General features: G+C 46.1%; 1 protein-coding gene across 1 annotated transcript in view; it reads right to left on the bottom strand.

Moving 5' to 3' along the window:
* Window positions 1-10,366, bottom strand: part of LOC123498129 — a 23,232-nt gene extending 12,866 nt beyond the window's left edge. The window contains 3 exon segments of the mRNA XM_045245306.1: window positions 1-1,863; window positions 1,865-2,203; window positions 10,219-10,366. The exon segment at window positions 1-1,863 is cut by the window's left edge and continues 81 nt beyond it. Coding sequence (XP_045101241.1) covers window positions 1-1,863; window positions 1,865-2,203; window positions 10,219-10,306 — 2,290 coding nt within the window. The 5' untranslated portion in view covers window positions 10,307-10,366.
* Window positions 10,367-11,694: the final 1,328 nt, after the last annotated feature.

Here is an 11,694-nt window from a genome sequence, read left to right as displayed (position 1 = left end):
TGTCGCCGCTGACGCGGTGGTGGTGGTAGCGGTGCACGAACTTGCCAATCATGTACTCGTCCAGCTCCAGCCCCATCTTGTAGAAGAAGTACGCCTTGGCTGCCTCCGCGCCGAACTTGAGGGCGTACTTGGCGATCTTGAACTTGATGTACGCCCCCAGCAGCTTCTTGCCCACCTTGGCGGCCCCCATCCCCGCCAGGCCGCCAACCAGCGCCTTGCTGCCGAACCCACCAATACCGCCCCCTAAGCCCCTCCCCAAGCCGCCATAGCCGCCATACCCACCATATCCTCCATAGCCGCCGAAGCCCATGGGCGACAGGAACTTTGTCTTCTTGGCGGCCTTGTGCATGATATAGGCCGTGCCTGCCGCGGCCACCAGGGCCTTCACCTTCTGCTTTTTGCTCTTCTTTTTCTTCACCGGCATGGGGTAGCCGCCCATCGGGTAGCCCCCGATGCCCCGGCTACCGCCCATCATGCCTATCCCGGCTGCTCCATATGTGGGCCGCGTGGCAGTGGCAAAACCCCCGTACCCAGTGGAGTAGCCCCCGTAGGGCCGGTACCCAGTGGAGTAGCCCCCGTAGGGCCGGTACCCAGTGGAGTAGCCGCCTCCTGGCGTGCCCCAACCCGCTGGGCTGAAGCCGCCCCCGTACGGCTGGTTAGTGTTGGGGTAGCTGCCGAAGGGACGCACGCCCCCGGGGTAACCTGCTACTGGCTGAGTGGTGCCCGGGTAACCACCTGGCCTGGCACCCCCCGGGTAACCCCCGACAGGCTGTGTTGTTCCAGGATAGCCTGGCCTGGCGCCCCCAGGGTATCCTCCCACAGGTTGTGTTGTTCCAGGGTAGCCCCCAGGCTTTGCACCTCCAGGGTATCCTCCCACAGGCTGTGTTGTTCCAGGATAGCCTGGCCTGGCGCCCCCAGGGTATCCTCCCACAGGCTGTGTTGTTCCAGGGTAGCCCCCAGGCTTTGCACCTCCAGGGTATCCTCCCACAGGCTGTGTTGTTCCAGGGTAGCCCCCAGGCTTTGCACCTCCAGGGTATCCTCCCACAGGCTGGGTTGTTCCAGGGTAGCCCCCAGGATTTGCACCTCCAGGGTATCCTCCCACAGGCTGGGTTGTTCCAGGGTAACCTGGTCTGGCACCTCCTGGGTAGCCTCCCACGGGCTGTGTAGTCCCCGGGTAGCTTCCAGGGCTGGTACTCCCAGGGTATCCCCCCACAGGCTGAGTGGTACCGGGGTAGCCTGGCCTGGTGCCTCCTGGATATCCTCCCACGGGTTGAGTTGTCCCAGGGTAGCCCCCGACAGGCTGGGTACTTCCAGGGTAACCGGAGGGCACAGGTCGAACACCACCAGAGGAAGAAGAGGAGGAGGAGGAGGGGGAATAGGATGTGGAGGGGGTGCTGGTTCTGCTGGTGCTGGGATATGATGATCTGGAGGTGGAGGAGGAAGAGGAGGAAGAGGAGGAAGAGGAGGAGGAGCTAGGGGTGGATCTCCTCCACCAGCCGCCACCGCTGCTCCTGCTGCTGCTGCTCCTGCTGCTGGAGCGGCGCGAGCTGCTGCGGCGCGGGGAGCGTTTGGGTCTGGCCAAGTCCTGCGCCTGGAAGCTGAAGCCCTCCAGCAGCCTCTGGATGAGCGCCTCGTCCAGGCCCTCCTCTACGCCGCCGCCGTCGCCCTCCTCCTTCTCTTGGCCGCCTCCACCCTCCTCCACGCTCCTATCCTCGCCATGGGTGCCTTCACGCTCCTCCTCGCTACTCACATCTGCGCTAAGGTCCTCTTGTTCTTCTTCTTCCTCTTCTGCGGGAAGAAGTAGCTCCTCTTCATTCTGCTCTGTCGCCTCTAGCCCCCTCCTCCTCCTCCTCCTCCTCCTCCTCCTCTTCACTCTCCAGAAGATCTAGCGCAATGGCCTCGTCCAACTCATCTTCCTCGTCGTCTCCATGAAGGATGCTGTGTTCCATCTCCTCCATCTCCTCCTCCTCCTCCTCCTCCTCCTCTCCGTCCTCCTCCTCATCGTCACCTTGCAGGATGCCGCGAAGGACGCCCTGCAGATACTCCTCGTCCACCTCCCCGGCACGCAGGTCCTCCACCAGCTCCTCCACCCTCCACCTCGCCTCCTCCGGCACGTCCTGCTGCTCCAGCCACCTTGCCACGCCCTCCACCGCGCCCCCACGGGAGGACCTGCTAACGGCGGGACCCTGAGGCGGCGCAGGTTCTGTGGAGGAAGATAAGGTCATTGAGGTCATTCTAGAAGGAAGGAGAGGAGAGATGAGAGATATAAAGATAAAGACGTAGTAAGAGCAATGAATGAAGATTAAAGTAAAGAAAACAAGCATGAATTTAAATGTACACCACCACCACCACCACCACCACTGCCGCCGCCGCCATGACACCTCAGAACTCTTGTGTTTATATTAGTTAAGTCAATTTGGTCTAGGAATTCCATTTAATACAGAGATGATTCCCAGTGACCTTCCTTCCTCATTGCATTGCCTCCTCCTCCTCTTTCTCCTCCTCCGCTCTTTCTCCTCCTCCTCCTCCTCTTCCTCCTCCTCCTCCTCTTCCTCCTCGTTCATGTTTGTCATTTTTCTCTTTCTACTTCCAATATTTTTCTTCTTGCTCTCTATTTTGTTTTTCTTATTCCTATTGTCTTCTTCCTCTTTTTCTGACGGTTCAATCTGCCATAATTCTAAGGACAAAGCCAATCTTTTAGCTTCCGTTTTTAACTCGAAACAAAGTGATGAAGAGTTTGATCTGCCGCCGTCTTGTCCCCAGGACATTAAATTACACTCCATTGCCTTTAAATCCTCCGAAATCTTAAGATATCTTAATGAGTTAGACTCATTCGGGGGTTGTGATCCTTTGGGTTTTCTGCCTCTTTTTTACAAAAAGATTGCTTCTCCTCTCGCTCCAAAATTGGCAGTTATTTTTAGAGCTCTTTTTCGTAAGGGTTCTTTTCCGGTATGCTGGCGTACTGCAAATGTTACCCCTATTCCAAAGGGATCTTCATCCTCCATTCACCCCGGTGACTATAGACCCATTTCCATAACCCCGGTGTTATCTAAGATTTTTGAGCGCCTGCTGGCCAAGCGTCTCAATCGTTTTTTAGATATTAATAATTTGTTGCCATCTAGTCAGTTTGGTTTTAGAAAAGGTCTCAGTACTTCTGATGCTCTCGTTTGCATAACGCACGACATGCAAGCTGCCCTTGATGCTGGTCATGAATCTAGAGTAATTTCACTTGATTTTAGTTCTGCATTTGATCGTGTTAATCATAGAGCCATCAAGTTCTGTCAGAGTTCCTAACGAGTCGAAGGCAGCGTGTGACTGTTGATGGCTGCCTTAGTTCTTTTAGTCCAGTTGTATCCGGTGTTCCGCAGGGAAGTGTTCTGGGACCTCTTCTTTTTATTATTTATACATCTGACATGTGGTGTGGGATTGAATCTAATATGGTTGCTTATGCTGATGACACCACTATATATGCGACAATTCCTTCCCCACAGGATAGGCAGAGAGTCGCTAATGTACTCACTCAAGATGTTTCAAGGATTCTGTCATGGTGTGATCGGTGGGGTATGAAACTGAACCCGAGTAAATCCCATAGTATGGTTATTAGCAGATCAAGGACACCTTTCCCAGTTCACCCTGATATTGTTGTCAACGAAGTACCTATTCCTAATTGTTCGTCTCTGAAGTTACTCGGAGTCACCCTTGATCCCAAACTTACTTTTGAGTTGCACTTGCGTTCACTTGCATCATCAGTCTCATGTAAAGTTGGTTTGTTACGCAAATGTAGGCGGATATATTCCTCTGATGATATTGTAAGAAATTGCTTTTACTCTTTCATACTGCCTCATTTTGAATATTGTCACTCTGTGTGGATCTCTGCAGCAGAGTCTCACTTAAAGCTTTTAGATAGAGCATTCAACCAGATTAAATTTCTTCTTCCTAATCTTGAGATTAATCTTCGGCATCGTCGTTTGGTTGGATCATTGTCCTATTTCTTCAAAATCATGTCTAATTCCAACCACCCGTTGCATTGTCATTTGCCTGCCCTTCACTACCAGCACGTGCTACAAGACAATCCTTGATCATGAATGACCGTTCCTTGTCTGTGAATCGATGTAATACTTCACAATTTTCCCGGTGTTTTATCCCAGTATCTGCTAGACTCTGGAATACAATTCCCAACGAGATTGTTAATTCTAGTAACATTGAAGCATTTAAAAAACGTGTGAATACCTTTCTTCTCTCTGAACTCACTACCTCTTAGATCTCTACCAATCTTCCTATTCTGTTGTTCATTCCTGTTACTTCCTTTCACTTATCGGTGAGGTGCCGCCCACTGGGCCTTTGGGTTTATGCAGTTATGCTTTCCAGTGGGTCGCCTTCATTGACCTCATAATAATAATAATAATAATTCCTCCTTCTCCTCCTCTATCTTTTTGTGTTTTTTTCTCTTCCTTCTCCTCCTCCTTATCTGCATTTTTGTGCTTATTCTCCTCCTCCTCTTTTTTCCTCTACTCCCTTCTTGAGCTTTTTTTCCTCCTCATCATCGTCTTCTTCCTCATCTTCCTCCTCTTCGCCCTTGTACTTTTTCTCCTCCTCCCCCTCCTCCTCCTGGTACTTCTCTCCATTCCTATGTTTTTTTTTTCTTCCTTCTCCAACTCCTCCTCTTGTTCCTTCTCTACATTTTTTTTTCCTCTGCCTTCTCTTAATTCTTGAGCCATTCATCTTATTTCTCCTCCTCTAACTCCTCATGTTCCTTCTTTCCATTTGTGTGTGTTTTATTTGTTTTCTCCTCCTCTCCCTTCTCTTCATTCTTGAGCTTTTCCTCCTCCTCCTCCTCCTCCTTCTCCTCTTCCTCCTCCCCCTCCTCCTCTCCGGCCTTGAGCAAGCGCAAGACATCTTTTCCTCACTTAACCCAATTGAAGACTCATAGTTGCAACAGTCATGTCTCTTCACTGTGGCAGTAACAAGAGCTGAGGAGAAAGAGATGTACTCATTTCGTCCTCCTGGTCCTTCTGTTTACGTTGGATTGAGTAATGTAAGGTTAGGTTACTTTAGTTTGGTATTCTATTTATCTATTCGTTCTTGTTACTTTCTTTGCGTTGGAGAAAACATTAGTTTGTTTGTCTTTTTATTTATTTATACCATGTGGGCTTTTCACGGCAACTCATGGGCTGAAGGGGATACTGTTTTGGGGTACCTCCTATCTCGCCCCGAGTGAAGAAGCCCAACCTACACTCGGACCGTGGACAGGATTCCAACCCGTGCGCTTGGAGACCCCTCGGACCCCAAAGCACGCATGGTTCCACTGTACCACGGTGGCCCCATAAATAGATATGATAGTGCCTTGAAGCCTCTCCCTTAAGAGTTCAAGTCACAGGAAGGTGGAAATGCAGAAGCAGGCAATAAAAACGAGTAAACAAAAAAAGACCCTATTAATTTCCAGTTTCAGGGCAGAGAGTTACCCAAAAGAATGAGGTGAATGTCTTGAAACTTCCCTCTTAAATGAGTGCAGGTCATAAGAAGGTGGAAATACAGAAGCAGGCAGGGAGTTCCAGAGTGTACTGTGGGAAAGGGATGAATGATTGAGAGTAATGGTTGACTCTTACATTACAGAAATGGACAGAATAGGAGTAAGAGAAAGAAAGAATTGTGCAGCTGTTTTCTTCTTTCTCTCATCCCGTTTCTTTAAGTTCGGTTAGGTTAGGTTAGGAAAATAAATGCCTTTTTTTTTTATATTTCTCTTGCCCCTTGTGTTAAATTTTTTTTTTCCAACAACTAAAACTGAAACAAAGACGAACAACGCAAATACTAATTCAAATCTAGGGTTAATTAGCAGAGATTTAATAGGTATGTGAAGAAAAATTATAAACATTGAAAGATACAGCACCACATATACCCTAATAATGCATAGATGCTAATTATGTATAAAGATTAATATTTCTAAGAATGCATGATAAAGATTGATATATTATAGAAGATAGAAACCAGAGAGAGAGAGAGAGAGAGAGAGAGAGAGAATCACACAGACAGACAAACTCCTGACTCCATTTTCTGTGGCATGTCGATCATGAAGACTTGAGAGAGAAAGGGAGAGCGAGACTGATTGGTTATGATTGGCTGAACTGGAGTTATCTCGCCTCCTCTGATTGGTTCACGGGTCACCTCTCTGCCACGGACTCTCCCACCTTGCCACCACCACCACGAGGCAGGAGACACACCAGGTCACAGAAGAGGTCACGCCGGGGTCACCAATCACCATAGGAAAGGGAACGATAGGGAGAGAGCAGGATAGAACAATAAATAATGATAAAATAGATAGATAATAAGGTAGAACAAGGAATAATGATGAAATAGAAAAAAGTGATACGAACTGAACAAGAAATAATAAGATAGAACGAAAAATGATAGAATGGAGGTAAAAATAAGGATAGAACAAGAAATAATGAGCTAAGACAAGGAATAATAACAGATAAAAGAGTGATAATCATAAAACAAATTGATAAAGACAGAATAATGAATAATAATGACAGAACAAAAGATAACCAAGATAGGATGAGAAATAATGGGTATAAGCTTAAGGAGGTTCGCATTTAGCACTCTCAACACCAAAACAGTTACCACCGCCAGAACCAACCACAAGAAAGTCAGCAATAAAGGGAACAGATTTCGCTATTTTTCACCAGTTCAAAGATTGCGTGTGTACCTGTGGAACGAGTAAAGGTGTCCCAGAGCGATTGGTGATGAGGGAAAGGTGAACCAGGTGGATGAAAGGTGGATGACGGTGTATGAAAGGTGGATGGAAGGTGGAGCAGGTGGATGAAAATAAATGAAAGGTGAATTAAAGAGGGATGAACGGTACATGAAAAGTGGATAAAAGATGGATGAAAGGTGGATGAAAGGTGAATGAAAGATGCATGAACGGTGGATGAAATGTGGATGAAAGATGGATGGAAGATGGATGAACGGGAGATGGAAGATGGATGAACGGGAGATGAAAGGTGGATGAAAGGAGGATGAAAGGTGGATGAAAGGTGGATGAAAGGAGGATGAAAGGTGGATGAAAGGTGGATGAAAGGAGGATGAAAGGTGGATGAAAGGTGGATGGACTCAGAGTTGAGTTGAGTTAGTGGTGAGTTAGGATTCATAGATTAGACACTTTTTTATTATTGTCTTTTTTACGCAAGAGGGGAAGCTGACCAAGGGCAACAAAAGATAAAACAAAAAGGCCCACGTGAATGCCAGTTCCCTTAAAGATAGGAAAAAACATAGCCAGAAGTAAGGAACAAATGTCTTGACACCTCCCTCTTAAACGGAAGTCAAGTCGTAGGAAGATGGAAATACAGAAGCAGGTAGGAAGTTCCAGAGTTTACCAGAGAAAGGTATGAATGATTGAGAGTACTGGTTAACCCTTGTATAAGAGGGTTGGACAGAATAGGGATGAGAGGAAGAAGAAAGCCTTGTGCAGCGAGGCCGCAGGAGGAGGGGAGGCATGCAGTTAGCAAGATCAGTAGAACAGTTATCATGAAAATAGCGATAAAAGATAGAAAGAGATGCAACATTCCGGCGGTGAGAAAGAGGCTGAAGACAGTCAGTCAGAGGAGGGGAGTTGATAAAAAGGTTTTGATTCCACCCTATCTAATAAAATTGTATGAGTGAAACCCTCCAAAACATGCGAAGAGTACTCCATACAAGGACGAATAAGGCCCTTGTACAGAGTTAGCAGTTGGAGGGGCGAGAAGAACTGGCGGAGATGCCGCAGAACACCTAACTTCATAGAAGTTAAGGATAGATAAGTGGTTTTAATAGGGGAATCAAGACCACTACTACTGCTGCTACCACTACTACTACTACTATTGCTACGACTACAGCTACTACTATTACTGCTGTTTCTACTACTACTGTTATTACTACTACTGCTGCTGCTGCTGCTGCTGCTACTACTACTACTACTACTACTACCACCACTGCCACTGCTACTGCCACTGCAACTGCCACTGCCACTGCCACTACCACTGCCACTGTTATACTACTACTGCTGCTGCTGCTACTACTGCTGCTGTTACTACTACCACTGCTGATACCACTATTACTACTGCCACTGCCACCACCACTACTGCACCACTGCTGCGCTGCTACCACACCACTACTACTACCACCACCACCGCTGCACCACCACCACTACACCACTACACCACCACCACCACCACCACCACCACCACCACCACTACTACTACTATTACCACCACTACTACTACCACCACTACTACTACTACTACTACTACTACTACTACTACTACTACTACTACTACTACTACCACTTCCACTACTGAGTCTGATGGGTTTCTGCACTAGTTCTTGTATCATATCTAAACTCCCTGATTCGTAAAGTCAGTGACGCGACACCCCTTGACTGGTGACTGTTGACTGGTGACTAATGACTGATGACTGGTGACTAATGATTGATGACTGGTGACTGATGACTGATAATTGGTGACTGGTGACTGGTGACTGGTGCCTGGTGATTGGTGACTAATGACTGACTGATGACTAATGACTGGTGACTGGTGACTGGTGACTAGTGACTGGTGACTGGTGACTGATGACTGGTGTTTGGTGACTGATGACTAGTGACTGGTGATTGGTGACTGGAGACTAATGACTGGTGACTGGTGACTGGTGATTGGTGATTGATGACTAATGACTGATGACTGGTGTTTGGTGACTGGTGACTAGTGACTGGTGACTGATGACTAGTGACTGGTGACTGGTGACTGGTGACTGGTGATTGGTGACTGGTGACTGGTGACTGGTGACTAGTGACTGGTGACTAATGATGACTAATGACTGGTGACTGGTGACTAATGACTGGTGACTGGTGATTGGTGACTGTGTGGTAGAAATAAACTGCATTAAAGTGACGAATTTTGATTTACTCTGTTATTATTATTATTATTATTATCATTATTATTATTATTATTATTATTATTATTATTATTACTATTATTATTATCATTATTATTATTTCTAGCACTATTGTTATTTTTTTATCTTGTGTGGGAGGCAACTAGTCTCTATTTTGCTCTTAATTCATTCATCCGCCTCTCTCTCTCTCTCTCTCTCTCTCTCTCTCTCCACCCACCCACCCACACACACACACACACACACACACACACACACACATAATGGTGGGTGCAGCATGCCATTAGATCTACACGTGGCAGTCCCTTTAGAAAACAGCCTATTTTCACTTATCCCCATACATACGTGTAAGACCACTGTAGTAGGTAACCTCTTCCCTTTCCTCGCCTGACTCCCCACTCACCGCCTGATTACTGAGTCCATTCCTGTCCTCTCACCCTTTTTGTTGGTGAATTATCTCCTTTCCCTTTCCAAATCTAGCTCAATCAAGAGAACCTGTTACTCTAGTTGTTTCCTGACTGTTCTCGTCACTCTTGCTGTTACTTTCCTTGCCACTACATCCCATTCCTCTGCTTCTGTTTTTTAAGTCAGGTCTCTCCTCTCCTTTTTTTAATCTATCTCCATCAAGTGAATCTGTTACTCCAGTTGTTTCCTGACTGTTCTCGTCACTCTTGCTGTTACTTTCCTTGCTAGTACCTTTCATTCATCTGCCTCTCTTTCTGGTAGTCAAATTTCTCCTTTCCTTTTTTCAAATCTAGTTGTATTAAATGTGAGTCTAGTGTTATCCTGTTTCTCTAGTCGTTTCCTGATTCTGTTCTCATGATGTTACTTTCCACGCTAACTAATTGAGGTGATGTATTAAATTGGTGTTTTTAATAGTATGTAGAAATCTTGATCACTTTTCTTCTTTTTTCTTTTTTTTTTTACTTCTGGTTCTCTCTGGTTACTTTTTTTTTCATTTCTTAACTTCTTTTCCTCTCTTTATTCTTTTCATCTTACTTCTCCTCCTCTCCTGCTTGTTTCTCGTTTCTTTCTGCTTCTTTTTCCTCTTCTCTGCTTACTCTCTCGTTCCTTCCTCCTTATCTCTCCTCTCCTACTTCTCTTCTTCCTTACTTATCTTTGTTATTTCCTTTTCCCCCCTCTCCTACTTCTTGTTCTATTCTACTTCCTTCTCTTCTTTGCTTAATTTTCCGTTCTCTCCTCTTATTTCCCCTGCTTACTTCTCCTCTTCCCTACTTATCTTCGTTATTTCCTTCTCTCCTACTTCTTCCTCCATCTTCCTTACTCCAGCTGGCTTACCGTGCTGTGCTGTGGAGCCAGAGACGATGCAGGACAGAGCCAGGAGAGCTAAGGGCACCACCGGCAATACCCTCACCACCACTGCCATCCTGCCTTCACCACCACCCTCACCACACTGACCTGCCTCCGCCACCACGGTTCCTATAAAACTCCTTAATAACTCCCTCCCTCCCTCCCTCCCTTCCTCTGTCCTTCCCCAGTCAGCCTCACCTCCTCCTCCTCCTCCTCCTCCTCCTCCTCCTCCTCCTCTTCCTCTTCCTCTTCCTCTTCCTCCTCCTCCTTCTCCTCTTTCAGTACTCAGTTGTAATGATTCGTTTTAAGAAGAGATATGTACTAGTTAAGCTCATTCCCTTAAGAGTTGCTTGAAGTTTTGTTTATCTGTCTCTGTCTCTGTCTCTGTCTCTGTCTCTGTCTCTCTCTTGCTTATTCAGTGCATTCATCTACTAGCTTTGTGTGTCCTTGTGCCCCTCCCCCCAGACCCCTATCTCTCTCTCTCTTGCCTCATGTCCGCCTCGGTAGTTAGAGTGAATGAGTGAGTCAGTGAGTGAGTCAGAGTGAGTCAGTGAGGGAGGCAAGACAATAATAACATATCGTGACCACCTCATCATCTGTTCTATCTGCATTATTCAGAAACGCTCTGCTCTCTCACCAACACTGTCTTTGAAGCCCACAGAGGTGACTGGACGAGTTCTCAAGAGTACTTCTCCTGTTAACCCCTTCAGTACCATGATGCCTCTCCATTCATTCATTCTGCTTACTATTTGGTGATTTCACAAACCTTCAGAAATGTAAATGGAGGATTAAAAGAGTGTAGACTGTGGCCATTAATCTTCTGACCTCCATAGAGCCTTCCTAATGTCGATAAATTGGTCTAATGGTACACAAATCTTAAGGTAAAAATATGTCCCAGTACTGAAGAGGTTAATATGGAAAATTTGTTTTTTATTTGTTACTGGTACCATAATTAAACCTTAAAAAATCCGTGTCAGTTTATCAGGACTATTTTTCAAAGGCCACAGAGGTTTTTGAGAATGTTTCACCTGTTTAAATGGCAGAAATAGTGTTAATCTGTCGCTAGAATCATAAAGACACATTAAAATCCAGTGTCACTTCACCATAGCTACTTTCAAAGACCACAGAGATTATTAGGTTAGTTCTCGAGAGTGTTTCACCCGTTTATAATGCAGAAATAGTGTTAGCCTATCACTAGTCTTAAAAAATATCCTTAAAAACCCGTGCAACTTCAACTAGAGCCTTTTGAAAGTAGTAAAAATGCGGTGCAGAAGTGTTTTGTGATACGGTCCTATGTCTTTCCTCAACAGCATCCTTCTACAGCAGTCCCAGGAGGCGGTGGGGCGTAGGCGAGACTATATAACTTGTCCCAGAAAATAGATACATGGCAAACCAAATAATGCTAAAAAAAAAATTTGTATATAAACCACCTGAAAAAAAAAAGTGCTTTGAGATTCCACTGTG

The sequence above is a fragment of the Portunus trituberculatus genome, chromosome 7 (assembly GCF_017591435.1).
Source record: "Portunus trituberculatus isolate SZX2019 chromosome 7, ASM1759143v1, whole genome shotgun sequence".
In the NCBI taxonomy this organism is placed as follows: domain Eukaryota; kingdom Metazoa; phylum Arthropoda; class Malacostraca; order Decapoda; family Portunidae; genus Portunus; species Portunus trituberculatus.
This window is presented reverse-complemented; position numbering and strand designations above follow the sequence as displayed.